At 35.7% G+C, this 18,892-nt stretch overlaps 1 protein-coding gene across 2 annotated transcripts in view; it reads right to left on the reverse strand.

Annotated features, from left to right (window-relative positions):
- LOC150102709 (uncharacterized) overlaps window positions 1-18,892 on the reverse strand; it is a 343,878-nt gene that overhangs the window by 145,391 nt on the left and 179,595 nt on the right. For both annotated transcript variants that reach the window (XM_090399309.1, XM_090399308.1), the window contains exon 8: window positions 15,864-15,975. In XM_090399309.1, coding sequence (XP_090255435.1) covers window positions 15,864-15,975 — 112 coding nt within the window. The remainder of the gene's footprint in view (window positions 1-15,863; window positions 15,976-18,892) is intronic.

Below are 18,892 nucleotides of genomic sequence, written 5' to 3' on the forward strand. Positions count from 1 at the left end.
CCTGAGGAATGCATTTGAATGGTTTTGCAGTTAGATGTTTGGAGAGAAAGTGATGTTCAGTTAGAAGTTAGAAACAAAATCAGGAAAACTAGAAGTATTAGGAGAACATATTGGGTTCAGACACTCCTAAGACTATGTACAGAAATGATTATGCAATGCTGAATGGGTCAGTAATGACATTACATAAGGAAATACATAAGAGTGCAGTAATGTAATGACATTACATTACAGCACTCTTTCCTCCATTTCTAAGCTTCTTCAACAACCTCCAAAATATCTTACCACCTTATTGATATTTATTTTCTATGTTTTTGCCCAAGTCCTCCCATGACTTTTGTTTAGCTAGTTTTACACAGTGTTTTGCTTTCTTACATTATAGGAATTACATTTCTTACACTGTATTCTCTAAGAGCAAAAGCTATTTACCAGGAACTTTTGATATGCTTTCTTCTTTTCCTTCACTGCCTCTTTAACTTCCTGTGTCCACCATGGAGTTCTGATTTTTCTATCCTTGCAGACTACCTCACCACATGCCTCTCTGGCTGAATCAATCAGGGTTTTCTTCAAGGCTTGCCACTGAATCTCCAAGGTTTGGTTCCTGTTCTCAAACTCTTTCATTTTTTTTTTTTTTTTCACTAATCTGTGTATTTTAGTCAACAGTTCTCATCTGATAGCCACTCCACTTTTATTTGCTTTAAAACTTTTTTACATGTTATTCTTTTCAATTGAAATTCAATTTTATCCTGCTCAAGACTAAATAGTGATCACTCCTAATTTCAAATCCTCTGTACACTCTTGTGTCCTGCACAAGGGAGAAAACATCACTATCAACGATAACATAGTCAATGAGACTTTTCTAATTCCTAGCTTCTTCACTCCATGTGAATTTGTGCACATAAAAATGTGCACAAATTCACATAGAACATGGTGTTAGTAATGACCAGTCCATGTCCTGAGCAGAAATCCAACGGGTATTTGCCATTATTATTAGCTTTGCTCTTTTCTCCAAATTTTCCCAAAATATTTTTGTATGTCTGACAATCATTTCCTGCTCTGCTATTTAGATCCCCAACAAGGACCAACTTTTCCTTTTTCATTGTGTCAGTTGCTTTTTCTAAAGCATCAAAAAATTCCTCCACTTCTACCTTAGTAGAACCTTCTGTGGGACCATAGGCACAAATAAGTCTCATTGTCCAGTTCCTCATTCTGATATTTGCCCATATCACTCTACTAGAGGCTGCCTGCCATTCAAGAAGATTAGCCTCGTGTTTTGTGTTGAATACTATGGCTACTGCTTCTTTTCCTTGATTGTCATTGCCTGAATATAACATTTTGTATTTATTGCTCAGAAAGATCTCACCAGTTTTTGTCTTTTTTGTTTCAGTCACCCCTATTATGTCGATCTGGTACTTATCTAATTCCTCAGCTAGCTTCATTTCTTTGCCATTCAAGCTTCTTATGTTGATAGTACTGATCTTTAACCGTGGTGATGTTGAGTTGGGGCGTGCTTTTAGATTTGTTCCAGTAGCTGACTTTTTGCTGATCACCCTGGTTCCCTGGCGAAAACAACGTGGGCCTTGTTTAACCGGGCGATGCCTCAGTCGGCATGAAATTTTGTCATGTTGTACCATCATTTTGTATATTGGTTTAAGCTAATAAGAATACAATTTGGTCAGCTAAATTCCAAATTGGCAGCCCATCCTCGTTCGTTCAGTATCCAGGTAGATACCCAACAGGGTGCATCATGAGGTAATGATTGGACATTAGGTCAGAAGCCCTGGTCGGTTCTCTGCATTCCTTTAAAGGCTAAGTGGAGGTCTCATCCAGTCATCTATCATTCATCCATTCTTGTTGGGAAAGTGTTTATTTGTCCAGTAATTTGATGTATCATCAACTTGAAGGGATGTTTTGTGCACTGCAAAGAAGCACCACCCTTGGTGCCAATGCATGCTTTTCTGGTTATTATTAAATTAAAATATAATCAGTGAAGGCTCATTATGCTAGCCCTCCCCCACTTCATGGTCATCCCAAGATACATAAAAAAAATGTTCTGTTAAGACGTGAATGTGAATTGTATAAGTTATCTAACTTATTAACTCCTCAACACATCTCCTTGTTCTGGATGTTCTCATTCCGCATCAACATAATCTCTATCCCCCCATATACAGGAAATTCCGCTGCTTCTTCTTCCATAAAATTTTAGATTTCAAGAATAAAACATCAGGATAAAATATAAAATATCTTTACCACCCACAGATCTATTAATACGTTTAAATGTAGTTTCACTCTTCACAAGCATTTAACTGTCTAATAGAATAGAATTATATACAATACTTTTCTTCCTAATATTGTAAAATTATTCAAATTTGTTATAAATTCAGGCTACTTTTATTGTCAAAACAAACTTTATAAACAGACAAAAGGAACTGCATTGGGTTTTCCCACTCTAGCATTATTTTATGGAATGATCTGAATAACATATTCTCAACATTTATTTTCTAAGCCATCTATTGGACACAGATATGTTGATGTGTGAAACTCTTCATTGCCTGATCTTCATGAATTTCTTGAGAAAATTAATTAAATAAACCCAAGAATTAAATTTACATTTAAAGTGGAAGATAACAGCATCTCCTTGTTCTGGATGTTCTCATTCTGCATCAACATAATGGCAGTCTACAGTTCTCGGTATACAGAAAACTAACTCATACTGGTAACTATTAATACTGCTTCACACATCATCCATCATAAATATGGTGTGATTAAAACTTTAGCTCATTGTGCACATATGTTCCACTGATTCTCTTGTAAATAATGATTAAAAAGATTATTTCAGAGAAAACTGCAAGGTTTCTTTGACAGATTAACCTAATGGCAGATTTTTTTTTTTTCACATTCAGTTCATAAAAAACGAAATTCCTTCCTTACCTCTCTGAAAGACAAATATCCTCCTCTCTCTTCTTCTGTAATTTACGGGACCTTGGTCATGTGGCTTTTATTATTATGACTAGCCAAGTTGTTCTGCTCAGTTTCAGCTAGAAGACCATCAAGAGTACATTTTACTTCAAGAGTCTGATAAGTCTATTCAGCCAGCCGCACTTTATCCACTAAACATAGAATTCATTGAAATAAAGCTCTGTAGTTACACAAAAGTTATTGTCTTCCTGAAAGATTATATAAAGTAAGTCCCTTTTTATCCCTCTTATAAGGATATAATTTTACTGCATCTTTGCTGTACACAGATTTGGCAGTACGGGTTTTTTGGGAATCAGTAGGGGATGGAGAGGAGAGTGACCAAGCTGGTGACAGGTCTGTGGAATGCTCTCTCTATGAGGATAGGGTGAAGGTGTGTGGGTTGCATAATTTAGTTGATATGCAGAAAAGAGGGGACATGATGGAAAGTTATAAGTTACTAAAGGGATTCTATATGATTGATACACAGGAAATTTTTCAATACATGATAAATAGGGAGAGAACTAGAGGTCACCCCCTGGAAGTTGTGTAAGAGTGGTTAGTAAAGGTATGTGGACTAGATATTTTGCTTGGAGAGTGGTGAATGAGTAGAAGAGATTGCCAGAATTAGTTGTGCCTTGGCAGTGAATAAGTTTAAGGAGAGGAACGACAGGTATTGTGTGTAAAAACATTAGTGTGGGTCTCCTACAATGAATATGCTGACTCCATGGAGACACATGTATAATAATAACAATAACAAAAGGATAATAAATATCTGGTGGATATTATTTAATAGCTAAATAAGCAAACAACGTTCATCCTAAGAAGTTTAAATTGATTAACAGTTAACATAAATATAAATCTTTGTCATGAGCTACTTAGTATTATGTTAATTAAAAGACATGGACTAATCTATGTCTTTTAATTAATGTAATACTAAATACCTCAAAAGTCTAGTGTATGGACTAGAAACAGGCTGATCTAGCTTGCCTGCTGTAAGGTTTTGATTTGTTTGTTTTTTAAACTAATACAGGTGACATGAAATAATACTTTCATAAACACAGACATCTCATGATATTAAAAAAAAAATTTATAATACATGAACATGGATGTAACTAGACAAAGTATATATAAAATGGAATAATATGTACCTATGTAATAAACATCCATGATATCTAATACCAATGTACTTATTGAAATCACTTTTTCTACTAAACAAATTTAATTCACAATTTTTTTTTTTCACTTATTTCCATTTCTGTCACTTATTTATAGAAATGGCTGCAAAAATCTCTCAGGTGAAATGAATGTATGCTTAAATACATGAGAAGAAAGAATAACAAATATATTATTATTATTCAGGCCTCCATAGAGTCAAGAGACTCATTGTGGGAGAACTTTCCTAGGAGACACAGTCTATCATACCACTCCTTGAACTCATTGACCGTTCTTGCTCTCACCACTCTATCAGGCAATGCACTGCATGGTTCAACCACCCTCTATGCAAAGAAACCACTCCTCACCCTCTTGCTCACAGCTTCCTTTCATAACTTCCAGGGATGGCCCTTGTCATCGTTCCTTCCCGCTGTTCCACCAAGTGAAAGAACTCCCCAGTGTCAACCCTGTAACTGCCTCTCAACAGTTTAAAAGTCTCGATCATATCACCTCTCCTTCTTCTATCCACCAAACTCTGCAGTCCACATTCCCTCAGCCGATCCTCATTACTAACATTGCACAGTCCTGAAACCATCTTTGTTACTTGCTTCTGTATCCTTTCCACAGTAATTTATTCCCTTCAAATCCTGAGGACCAAATTTGAGAACAATAGTCTAAATGTGATCTGATCAGTCTTATACAATGGAATGATAACGCTTTTATCTCTGCAGGTCAGCGTCCTTCTCAGTATTGCAGCAATCCTCTGGGTTACCCTCACCACCTTTGCAATATCCCTGAATTTCAGTTTTCTATCAATCATCACCCCCAGACCGCTTGTCTCCCCTACTTCCTCCAGTAAAGCTCCTCCAACTGAGTATGCAGCCTCCCACTGATGGGCTGCCACATCTGCACTATTATTAATAACCCTGCCCAGCTTCACATCATCTGCAAACAACTGAATATCCCCTTGTAATCCATTGACAATGTCACTGATATAAAGGTTAAACAATACAGGTCCCAGTACTGAGCCCTGCAGAATCCCACTAACCTTCTGCCTCTTTGATATTGCCCCACCATACACAACTCTCTGATACCTATCAGACAGCCAATCCTGAATCCAGTTGACTAAACTGACATCTAAACCCATGTGCTGCAACTTAAGTATCAGTTGATCATGTGGTATCCTATCAATTTGCAAAATCCAAAAAAAGGGCAGTATATGCCTTTTCCTTCATCAACTGCTCTTGTCACTTTATTATAAAAGGCAATCATATTACTAAAGCAAGAGCACCCCTTAACAAATCCATGTTGACTCTCACAGATAACATTACCCTCATCTGCCCCAACATTGTATATGGTCCCTCACTACTGTATTTGCCGGCGTATAAGATGCACTTTTTTCTTTGAAAATAGGTCTGAAAAACAGGGTGCGTCTGATACGCCGATATTCAGTTTTTTATTACTTTCATTTCTGGAAATTTTCTCAGTTCCGAGTCATGCGATTTCTTTCTTGCTTCCTTGCGGTGTGTGAGAGCATTCCAGTTACGTAGAGTTCAGTGGATGCCCATCCGCTGTCAAAGACGATCACAGCTGTGTTCCTGTTCGTTTAAACTTTCCAATTGTTGTCGCGGTTGTTGTGAATAGTGATAAATTTCTGCCGTTAAATTTTCTCTAAATTTCTTGGTGAATTATGGCTGAAAAATGTTAGCATTGCTACTATATTGCATACAAGCTATGTGTGATTGCGTATGCTAAAGAACATGGAAACAGGACAGCAGAGAGGCATTTCGGGCTACCCCCCCCAACTGAGAAAATGATAAGAACGTGACGGAATCAGGAAGAGGATCTAAAAAAAGCAACTCACAATAAACATAACCTAAGAAGTGAAACTGCAAAATGGACAGAACTTGAGGCAGAACTCAATACTTAGATTTTAGACCACAGAAAAGCGGGACTTCAGTGTCTACAAATTGAATTTCATCAATTCGTCATTAATGCAAGGAAACAAGAAAATTTAGAATTTGCGCAAACAGGAAACATGGAGGAGGTTCTGCTGACTTTTGATGTGCCTTCAAACAAAACTGGAGATTCCAAGAGCACAAAAAGTGTTACTGTCAAAACTTCTGGGCACGAAAAACTCACTACACGGTTGTTTTATCCTGCTGTGCTGATGGGACAAAATTGTCGCCACTATTGATTTTTTAAAAGGAAGACACTACCTAAAGAAAAAACTGCTTAAAGGAGTGTTTGTACATGTTCACGCAAAAGGCTGGATGGATGGAGGAGGAGGAATGAAGTTATGGATAGATAAAATTTGGTCTAGGCACCCTGTAGGACTGTTGAAGAAGTCTGCCCTATTAGTATGGGATCAGTTTCGTTCTCACAGAACAGAAGATGTTAAAAACTCAATTAGCTGTAATTCCAGGAGGTCTAACTAATCAGCTTCAACCTTTAGATGTCTGCATTAATAAACCATTTAAGGGATTTATGAAGGTGAAGTGGAACAGCTGGATGCAGTCTTTAGATTCTGAGGTCACGCCATCAGGAAGAGGCCTAGCATTTCAACCAAGCTTCATCGGATCACTGGATACTGTGAAAACTGAGATAGTGGTTAAATCATTTAAGAAGTGTGGCATTAGTAATACACTGGATGGTACAGAGGACAATTTGTTGTATGAGGACTCAGATTCTGATTTAGATGAGGTGTCAAGTGTCTCTTTATTTAGCTCGGGAGATGAATTAATGGGTTTTGACGAAGAAGATTAAAAGACGGGACTCTTTCCTAGTTAGATTAGGTATTTGTTGAAAGCAGACCTGCTCATTACTTTATATTTCAACTACTGTAAATTCATTATAATATTCAGCAATGAAGTTTTTCCTAAAAAATGTGTACAAAAAAGGTGATGCATCTTATAGGCAAATACGATAATTTCTCCAAGACCTTAACAACTACTGATGACACACAAACTGGCCTATAATTAGACACTTCCAGTCTGCTACTGCCCTTATGCAATGGCACTATCTTACCTTCCTTCCATTCCCTTAGTACCTTTCCCGTAGCCAGACTTTCATTGAAAAGCCAGGTCAACAGAGCTGTCAGTTCTTTAGCACATTCTCTCAAAACCTTTGGTGAAATACCATCCAGTCCCCCAGCTTTACTGACATCCAGAGTACTCAGTATTTGGAACACACTCTCCTCTTGCACCTCTAAACCTCGAACTTGCCCTATCCCTCTAGTATTAAAACCTATTTCTCCAGGATGAAATACTCCAATAAAGTGTTCATTGAACAACTCCACTATGTGCTCTGCACCAGTCACTCTATTCCCATTTTTATCGCACAGTGTCATTCTTCCACAATCATTTCTCCTCCTACTGGCCACATAGCTAAAAAATTCCCTAGGATTTTCTTCGGATCTTAACACCAATCTCTTATATTCCAGTTTTGCCTTCCTCACCATACTAGTCACTCTCCTGGCCTGGGTCTTATATTCCTCATGCATCTGCTCTCCACCCTCCCCTTATATCTCTTCCATAATCTCTTTTCACCCACAGTTCCTGTTTGATAGTGTTTGTCATCCACTTTACACCAAATTGTGTTCTCTTCTTCACTCGTGGAATACAGCTTACTGTAGCTGCTAACAAATATTCCTTCACAATTGCCCAATCACCCTTCCAATTCCTCCCTCCATGGAACTGTCCTAAGTTGATATCTAAGACTATTATAATCACCAGCCTTATAATTCCACATACATTCCCTTTTCTTTGATACTCCTGCATGTCTGCTTTTCTTTGATATCCCTGCATCTTCCAAGTCAAAACCACATGGTCACTCTCTCCAACTGGGGGCAAGAGAGTTATTATCAGTTCTTCTGATGCTATGACCAATCCAAAACTCTTGAACCTCTTGTTCCCTCTATTACATGTTGCCTAAGACATTTGTCCCTCAAGAATTCTAGAAATTCCATTCCCTTATTAGTACATGCATTTTCCTCTTCCCAGCTTATACTGCTGTAGTTAAAATCTCCCATAACAATCATTCTTCTTGCACTTGCCAAGCTCAACTGCCTAAACATCTCCTGCTCCCCACTCTCTGTGCTCCTTGGCTTGTAGCAACACCCCACTAAATATCCTGTCTTGACCACCTCTACCTCACATCATATGCTTTCAAAACCATTAGAAAGGCAGTGTCACTGCCTTTCAAAGCCTCCACTCTTAGAGGACATAAGTCATCCCTTATCATAAGCAGTACTCCACCAACAAGTTTTCCCTTCCTATCCTGCCAAAAAATGCTGTACCCTTCTTTTTCTATTCCTGTTATAATATCATCTTCTGTCAACCACATCTCAGAGATCCCAATAATCTTTGGCCAGGCTGATGCTATCTGTGCCTCCAATTTATCTCCTTCATTCCAGATACTCCTGGCATTAGTATAAAGCATAAAAATGTCACTGCTTTTATGCCTATCATTATCTCCTCCAGAACCCGCTGGACTCACTGTTACCTGATGTCATTCCCCTTTCCCCAAGCACCCATTCCCACTGCTGATACCATCCACCCTGGAAATTCTTTTCCCTGCAGCGACACACCAACTCATTCAGAAAACAGCAATCTCTCCAGATGCCTATGTCCTTCCTCATTCAAATGCAAGCAGTCTCTCACACACAGTTCCTTTTTATCCTCAAATGCCCTCCAAGCATCCACATATTCCAATCCTCTCTTCTGACACATTCTGGCTATTATGCTATTCATTATTACTGCTCTTCTGCTCAGCTTGTCACTATCATACCTGGGCAACACACACAGAATCTTTCCTCTCTGCATTTTTCTTCCGTACAACCTCAAGCAAGAATCTCAAATCTCTCGCCACCCGATTTACATTGCCTCTGAAATCATTCGTGCCCACCATCACAATCATCTCATCCAAAAAATGGAGATTCAGGGGACCGAACCTGGGCCTTTCACATGTAAAGCAAACGCTCTACTAATGAACTGCAAGTCAGCAACTAGACTAGACTAGACTACACTCAAACTTCGTGTGCTCAAGCGCCATAGAGTGCAAACGCCACTTCTACTAAGCTACACAGGCTTCCAATATATATTAATATATACATTAATTCATTCGTTTAGTTTTACAATTATTTGTCAGATAGTCATGTTTCTTTTTTGTTTTGTTTTTTTACAAAGAGAGTTGACATGAAATAATGATGCTTTCATAAAAAAAGAAAGGTAGAAACGTTGTCCATTTCAATGAGCAACTAATATTTTAATCAGCTAGGTAAATTTTGCCGTGTTGCTGGTTTACATATAGATCAAACAAAAGCTACCAACAATTGTTTGCTTTTTAGTGTACAAATCACAATCAAGGAGTGTTTTACTGCATGTTTTTGGAAATACGCTTTTTTGTTTTAGTAAAACTGCTTGTTGTACATCATGTGGTATTTGCTTAGAGATTAGTTTGGTCCACCAAATTTTTCTCTCAACACTGCTGTATTTCCTGTGATTGTCCTTGTAGAAAAGCCAGCCAGTCTCATCAACTACTTTATTATTATTACACCCTCCATGGAATCAACAGACTCATCGTGGGAGGTTCATTCAACTGACAACTTATTCTAATTCATTTCATATCCACCACAGTCTTAGTATTTTGCTGAAAAGACAGACTTAACAGACTTTGCTTAAAATCTATTGACTGATAACCAGGAGTGTTATTTAATGAGTCTGTGGCCATTTGATTGTGAAGTCACAGTATTAACACATGTCACACAGAGCACAGTAGCACCTACTGTGCTCTGTGTGACATGCTTGTTGGACATACATATTCAAATCATTTCCCTGTATTGGTGTTTTTTCATTCATGAAAACATAATTCTCTAAAACACTATTACATTATTTCTTAAATTAAATTTGAATAAAAGTTTCTAAGAATTGTACTATTCAAAATAAAACATCAAGAATAAAATTTCATTCCACTTTAGTATTTTTGCAGTAAAGTAAGATATAAACATGTTTAATGCTAGTATACAGCATTTTAATCACAGTAACAATTTTTAAGCTGAAATTCATACTTGAACTCACTCAAGGTCAGATTGAGTAGTAATCTCAGCTGTGTTCTCTATTATATTATAAACAATGGTGAAGAAGAGAACAATTTAATGGTTTGCTATTAACTCAGTTTCATAGCTTTGTCTCAAAACTAGCACTACTAAAAGCAAGAGATGGGTATTTCCCCACAATATAGCTGTAATTTTAAATACAGATATTATATAGACTAAATCATATATAATATATTTTTATATTTTTAGTCCTTTTATTTTATAATTTATTGTTAATGAACAAAATAAGAGTAACTTTCATACTGCAAAAACACGTATATGCCAAATTATAACAAAACAAACAATACAAGCAAGTAGCGTCAGAATTATTCTCATTGTTAATTTTGCCTAATAATACTTAGCTGAAGGCGCATATTTTATTCACAAAGAATTTTATTCCAAATAATCACAAAACAGTTATTGGTTTGGCCCAAATTATTTGCATAAGTCCAAGCTTTAAAAAGTTTGCTCCAAATTAGGTTTTATTTCTATTTATTCATAATCCCAGTGAAAAATTAATTCACACAATGAATGCTTAGTTTCACACACTTATACAGTTTTTCTCTATGTAAAACAAATGAAATCATTAAACATACATTGAACACAGCATTTATAATAACTATTTCACAGTCTTCTGATCTTTTCACCATAGCTTCAAGTCATCCAAGTGATAACGTGTGTTTACAAATATGATTATATTCTTCCACATCTGCAGTTTCCATACTGGTTATTATTATTATCCTAAGACTCATTTAGGAGGCCCCTTTGTCATACACACAACTAATCACTGTGCCTTAAATACACATTCATATTCTCTACAGACACCACACTCTCAGGCAATGCACCCCAATCATTCACAACTTTCCATGTAAAAAAAATGCTTCTCACTTCCTTAAACATCTTATAGGGATGACCTCGTCTCCCCCCCCCCCATCTCCCACCATTTTATATAAAACCTCTTCAATATTAATTCTATAACAACCCCTTACCAACTTGTACAGCTCTATCATATCATCCCCTCCTTTTCCTGATATCTGTTAAATATAAATTGCATCTTATCAACCTTTCTTCATATTCAACATTCCAGAGACCAGAAACTATCTTAATTAATCGCCTGTGGACCCTTTCCAGCATCTCTTCATCCTTTTTCAAAACCAGGTGACTAAATCTGTGCACAGCAGTCCATATGTGGTTTAATCAAGGTCTTATACAATGTAAGAATCTCCTTATACACATCAGCATCCTCTGCATCATTGCCAGAATTCACTGTGTTGTCCTCACAATTTGGACAATGTGTCCTCTAAATTTCAGATCCTTATCTGCCATCACTCCAAGATCTGTTATTTCCTCTCTACAACAACATATCCCAACCAAGCATAAATTCTACATCCCATCATTGTTTTCCAAATTTTAAGACCTTACATTTTGCGATATTGAACTGGCATCCCCACTCATGTGTCCATTCAAGTCTTCTCATAAAGCCACAACATCTACTTTACTCCTCATGCTTTGTCCTCAAGTCCCACAACCTTATTAACATCAAGTTTACTCAATTCTCCATATACTTCTTGCTTACTTACTTACAGTCAGTCTCTCCTGCTCATCATCAACTGCTCTCAATCTCTCCATGATATCACATTCAAAAGGATGAAAGACCTTTATGAACTGCTCATTAAATATCTCAGCTATATCACAGCAGTTGTCTTTATATCATTTGTCCAATCAATGTCATCCTATCATAATCATTTTTTTTTTCTCTGGTTACATACTGAAAGAACTCCCTAGGATATTTTTGGCTTCATTAGCTAACTGATGTTCTTATTACACTTCTGCTTTCCTTACCAATGAGTCACCCTTCATGCCTGTTTTTTGTACTCCTCATAGAATTGTTTATTACCACTCTTCTTATGCTGCCTCTGTAATGCCTTTTTCCTTCATGTCACATGTTTAATCTCTTTATTCATCTATTTCACACTTACGATATTTAACCTTCTTAACCTTTGAATACATTTAGACATTGCTTCTACTAAATAGTTCTTGATTATCACCTAAGCAGCATTGATCTCCTTTCCAGCCAACTCCTTATTCCATGCTACACCTGCAAGCAGTCTCCTGAGCATAATCACCAGCTTTGTAGTTCCATATGTCTTTTACCTTACAGAAGTCCCTACATGCTGGCAACCACCTGGGTAATCACTTCATGGTCACTTTCAACAATTTATCACATGACAACAGTAAAGATTACTTTATGTGCCAGTTATGATCTGGAAGATGTAACATTACATCCGGTAATTTACTTATAGCTTGAATGTAAAGTTTTTTGACTGATAATTAAGTCCATATACATTCTTTAAAAATAACAAATTTTGCAACCTGTTTGAATGCAAAAGTGAGGTGTATTTTATATTATATTTTGATAATATTTTCCTAATACTTATGAAGAAAATAGCAATAATCAAAGCAATACAAAAATAGCTACTACACATTAATTAATTATATCATATGATGATACAATGGCCATGAGGCCTCTTTCTAGGGAGTTATGTCACCATGTCATGAAACCAATAATAAGCTACTGGCTATATATAATGTATTTTTGTCAGTAAATTGCATGTGTTCTCCTGGCAGATTTGCCTGTTTTGAGGGATGAAAATCCTGGATTTCTGGGAGGAAAAACCCTCAATCTCCATATGAGACCAGCTAAAGTGACTCATCATTTGATTTAAAAGCATCTAATAAAGATAACATAAATCTCGTGTCAGAGATGGGATTTGAACCATTCGAACCCAGATCTTTCCAACCAAAGAACTCGTCTAAAACAACTGGGCTACAAAGGCTCTTACTATGTGTTAATATTTGTTGATTCTGCAACAATTATACTAATATTACTGGCATTCTTAAGTAACAATCTCTACCTGGATATATAATGTTTTGCTGAAATGTATAAATTTAATCAAGCATAAATAAAACTTTTCTCTTTAAAGGTACTTCTGAAATCATCCTTAAGCATTTTTCAGAGATTATAGTAGAGGTTTAATGGAATAAGCCTCAACACAAGTATGAAGTGACTATAATACTTAAGAATTCAGTACTGGGAAAGATAATAGAAGTTCTCAAGAAAACTGAAATTAAAATTTTAACCAGTTGCAGAAAAATAAATGAAACTTACTTGTATTTGTATTGTTTAAATTTACAATAAGCACTGACAAACACCTCTGGCAACCCATTCCAAGCAAAAAATCTAGTTGTAACATCCTTGTTAACCACACTCTTATACAATTTCCAGGGATGATCTCTTATTCTGTCATTTCTTGCCATCTACTGAAAAAAGTCTTTGGTGTCAATCATATAAAATCATTTTAATAACTGATATTTCTATCATGTCACTTTCACCTATCAGCTAGTTTATGAAGCACACAGACCTTCAATCAATTCTCATAAGGAGTATTTCCTAAATTTGTCGCAATCTTCATCAAGCAGCATCACCAAGCTTGAACAAGTAATCTTTCTAATATTTTCTCTAAACTTCAACTCCCTCGCCTCATCAATTTCCTAATGTTCAGTTCCATCAATATGATACGTAATCTCCTATTTGATGTCTAATAAGCAGATAATGTTGGAAATTACAGCTTCTTTTTTCTGCACTTTTAGAAGAAAAATAAATAATATGATCATTTCTGGATGAGTACAAGTAGCATGATATTATGTTTTTGTAATTTTTTTAAATGTCCATCTCATGGTGGGGTGGTGAGCACGGTTTCTACTAATAAGAATAAATAATGTATATAGAAAAACAAAATGACTGATGGGAGGAGGAGGAGGAGAAAGAAGTAGAAGGAACAAACAATAGAAAATAATGACATGCCTGTACTTTTGTTTGTTTGGAATGTGAAATATTAGCTTCTTAAAATTAATATGAATGCTTACAACATTAAACAAATATGCACATAGACTGTTAGTCACACATATTTGGTTAAGAAATATATTCATTTATAATAATATTTTGCTAATAATATTTAAATTAATTTAATTTAAAATTAAATTAAAACTAATAATATATAATAATTTGTTAAAAACAAATTATTTAAAAAACAAAGACGAATTTAATTCAGAGACATGTGACCTTTATAGATTATGAGAAAGCTTTTGATAAAATAGAGAGAAAAATTATGAAATAGTGCTGGCCTGGTTGGTTGAGTGGTTAGTGTATTTGCTCTCCAGCCAAAAGGCCGTGGGTTCGAATCCTGCTGTGGACATGGATGTATGTGATTATTCATGAAAATACTAGTGGTGGTAGTTCGGCGGTAGATGATAGTTGCGGTTGGTGAAGAGTTGTAGAGTGGATGCCCTCCCTCGATGAGTCTTTGGACTCTCTGGAGGTGTTAAATAATAATAATAATAATAGTAATGAAAAAACAAGGATATCCATTACATTTTGGTGCAAACTATACAAAGTTTATATAAAGATACAAATATACAGTTAGTTAGGTAATAAATTAACAGAAGAGACTGAAATTAATCAAGGTGTTAGACAGGGATGTAGCTTATCGCCAACTTTATTCCATATATATTAATCAGAATCTTAATATATGAAAAAAAAAAAAAAAGGTAACCAGTTAACCAGAACTGTTATCCATACAATGCTGTGTGCAGATGATTAGATTATATTACAAGACAATGAAGATGACCTTCGAAAATCAGTTTATGAATTAAACAAAACAAGTGTCAACAATACAACAAAAACCTTTCCACTTCATAGTGCAAATTTTGATTTGCTATTACATCATTAGTTAAATGCAAGCAGATGGAAGTGATATGTTTTTGCACCTCCAATTCCTTTATATGTACATATTTATTGATGTTATAAACATTCTATATTAATTTGAAGAAACCAATATTTCATATTCCAACAAAAGCATTCAGGTACTTTTCTCATCAATAATTTCATTTTTCTGTATGCATTATAAATTAAACATATATATATATTAATGAAATTCATGACATGACTAAGAGCACTACTACTATGATAAGTAATGTAATATTAAGACAATTCGTGCAGCAAATTGTATTCTTGTAAGCCGATGATCAATTTGAAACTTTTATATATATAAAATAACCATACATATTTATCATGGCTATGGACATTTATGATCTTTCTTTTGCTAATTTGAAATTATGATACTAAATGAATAAGAACCATCTATATTGTCTGTAGAAATCTGACATATATAAAAGAAAAAGAGCAATAATAACAGACATTTATCTCAACTGATCATTGTCCTATATCAAAAACTGATGTATGTTAAAAATTCAAAATGCCTGATCAAATTAGATGTGACTTATGCAATCATCCTAGTTCCTGCTTAGATAATTCATCTATATTAAAAAAAATGACATATACAGTCATTTTGTTTTGACACAATAACGGTTTAAAATCCGTATTAACATATTACCCAGTTTCCACTAATAATGGATTTCCATGTCAGTTGAACATCCAAGAAAAAGAAATTTAACAGAATCAAACTGACATATAATACTAATATCTGGAGCAAGACTGAATTCATAACTCATCCATTTTGATGATATTTTCATTTCATCCAAGAAACTTCTTATAGCAGATATCATTATTAATACCAATGTTAAAATGGAAAGTGTTACTTACAGTTTGCTTATATCCATTCAGTGAATGCATTTTCAAAACAGATGTAATGCTACCAGTAGTTACATCAGGGCATTTACTTCTTTTTTGCCTTTTCTTTGATATTTCATGAACACTGATAATTAAAATAAAATAACATTTTTGCATAAAGTAAACACAGTGGATACAAAAAGCATAAAATGTTTAAAATATCACTCTGCCATGTAAAGTAGTATTGATTTAGTTTTATTATTATTATTATTTTATTCACATAATCGATACATAGTCAAAACAAGATATCATTTAACAATTTGACTGGTGATACAGAGCAATTCAGATTCTACCCAAGAATCTAAGAATAGTCAGGTAGTGTCGTAAAATATGGACTGTTTTAAGTAATGCTGTTTTTTGTATATCAAGTGGAATCACTTCACTGATGTTTAATTCCTGTAAATAGTTGGAGAGTTTCTTTGAAATTTCACCAAGTGCACCGATAACTATTGGAATGACTTTGGTGTGTTTAAGCCACAGCTGACCAACTTCGATTGCCAGATCTCGATATTTAGTCATTTTTCCCAGTTCTTTGTTGTTAACACTGGGTACTGAGATATCAGGTCTATTGTGTTCCAAATGCCGATCAGTTTATACTCTAAAGTCCCACAGAATTTTTGCTATTTCGTTTTCCAATACTATCCCTATTTTATGCTGCCACCAGTTATCAGAAGTAGAAGAGCCATATTTTTGCATGCAACCAATATTTTGACCACTTGATGATGGCAGTATTTATAATTAGTTTGAGTTTTCTTGCTGCAGGCACTGATTAGATGTTCTACACTTTCATCTTTCTGATTGCATAATCTGCACTTGCTGTTATTATTAATGTTCAAAATTTATTGCTTTGATTTAATTAGCTTGTAATGCCTGTTCTTGAGCTGATAGAATAAATCCTTCTGTTTCTTTTTTAATATATCCATATTTTAGCCACTGCCACATCTTGTTCATGACAATTATTATTATTGTCAACCTCCAAAGAATAAGGACTGATCAAGAAGTAACAACTTTCACACTCTAGAGCCAATATTCTATCTGACACACACACACACACACACACACACACACACACACAAGAACTCTTTTATATACAAAAGGTTGTGTAAAAATGAGCAATGTTTTAAAAAATGGAAATATGAGGATGTCTAAAGGAATTAACAAGGATTTCTGAACTTTCAATTTTCGACTACACGTGTTTTGCTCTGTTAGTAGATATCCAAAGGATACTGAAAAAATGAAAATAAGTTAGCAATTTGGTACTTCTTTTCTCAGCTTAACAGACTATTTAGATCTAATGTTGTCATCACTAGGTTTCTACATTAGTCTGTCTGGTAATTAGCTTACGGAATTAACAATGCATATAAAGGATATTAATTAAAGGCAACTTTAATGAATAACTTCGATATTTTGGCAACGTCACGTTGCCATCTACAGGAACATAAAAATATTGTACGTGCACGCAGGCACTAACAAAAGCAAATGAGGAAGAAGGCAAGAAACTCATATTGTTCCTAAAGTCCTAATGGTGCCCTCTGGTGGGCTAATTGGGTTGTCTTGGCCGTTGGGCTGAAGTTCTCATAATGTAAGTCTCCCAAATTTGGGGTAGTTTCATGCACCCAAATTTGGTGAGATTTGGAACATTTTGTAGAGCTGCTGATGATTCCTTGAATAATCTTTTGTACTTGAACTTGCTGCGGTGTATTATTTTAGTTTTCTTCCAACGAATTCTATGGCGGATATTTAAGGCATGGTCTGCCAGCCCAGATTGGCTGTACTGGTGAAACCAGATGTAGTCTTTGTGTTCTGAAATCCTGATATTTGCTGTCCTGCCAGTTTGACCAAAGTAGGACAATTTGCAGCTGCAAGGGACTTGGTATACACCAGGTAGGTCAAGGGGAAGTGGTTGGTCTTTGGTAGAGAGGATAAGGGATGCCAAATTTTTATAAGGTCAAAAGCAAGAAATCAGGTCATATTTTTTGAGGATATTGGTTATTTTCTCAGAGGTACCCTGGATGTAGGGGATGGTGATAGATTTAGTGTAATCTTTACTGTGGAGGTGGGGGAGGGTTGTGGTTTAATGGTTTTAGTATTTTTTAGGGGATTATAGCCATTGGCTATGAAAGTGTTGAGGATGTGGTTTAGTTCAGTGGTTAGGGCATCATCATCTGAGCAGATTAATTTTGCCCTGTTATGTAGTGTTTTTATAACCCCATATTGTTGTGGGGGGGGGGGGGGAATTGCTAGTGAACGTATCTGCCTGTATGGGTGGGTTTTCTGTAAACAGAGAAAACCAAAGATCCATCAGGCTGGTGAGAGATTAAAGTATCTAGGAAGGAGAGGGTGTTGTTTTTCCTCTTTTTCTAAGGTGAAATGGACTATGGGGTGTTGGTTGTTTAAGTATGTTAGGAAGTAGTGGAGTGTATCTGAGCCATATGGCCAAATAGCAAACACATCATCCACGTATCGAAGCCAAATACCGGGTTTTTGTGGGGCAGAGTTTAAAACTTTCTCTTCAAAGGTCTCCATAAATAAGATGGCCAAGGATGGGGAAAGTGGTGAACCCATGGATGTCCCCTCTATCTGTTTGTAGAATTTTTCTTGCTGAACGAAATAGCCTGAGTTCATTGTGAACTGAAATAGGGCTGAGATATCGGGAGGAAACTTGGCTTGGATGAGCCCTAGAGTTTCTTTGAGTGGGACATTACTGAATAGGGAGGAGACATCAAAACTGAACATTATGTCAGTGTGTTGGAATGAGAAGTTTTCTATACTGGCTTTAAAGTGGGCTGAGTTTTTTATGTATGATGGTGTGTTGCCAGTATAGCGTGTGAGCGTTTTGGCTAAATATTCAGCTAATTTATATGTGGGGGAATCAATGCCATCCACTATGGGACGTAATGGCACATTTTGTTTATGTATTTTTGGGAGTCCATATAATCGGGGTGGGTCTAGAGCTATAAGGTTTTAGTATGTTAGTGACTTCCACAGGCCAAGAAGTGACT

The sequence above is a fragment of the Typopeltis vanoorti genome, chromosome 10 (assembly GCF_054136105.1).
Source record: "Typopeltis vanoorti isolate ZY-2024b chromosome 10, IOZ_Tvanoo_1.0, whole genome shotgun sequence".
Lineage (NCBI taxonomy): Eukaryota > Metazoa > Arthropoda > Arachnida > Uropygi > Thelyphonidae > Typopeltis > Typopeltis vanoorti.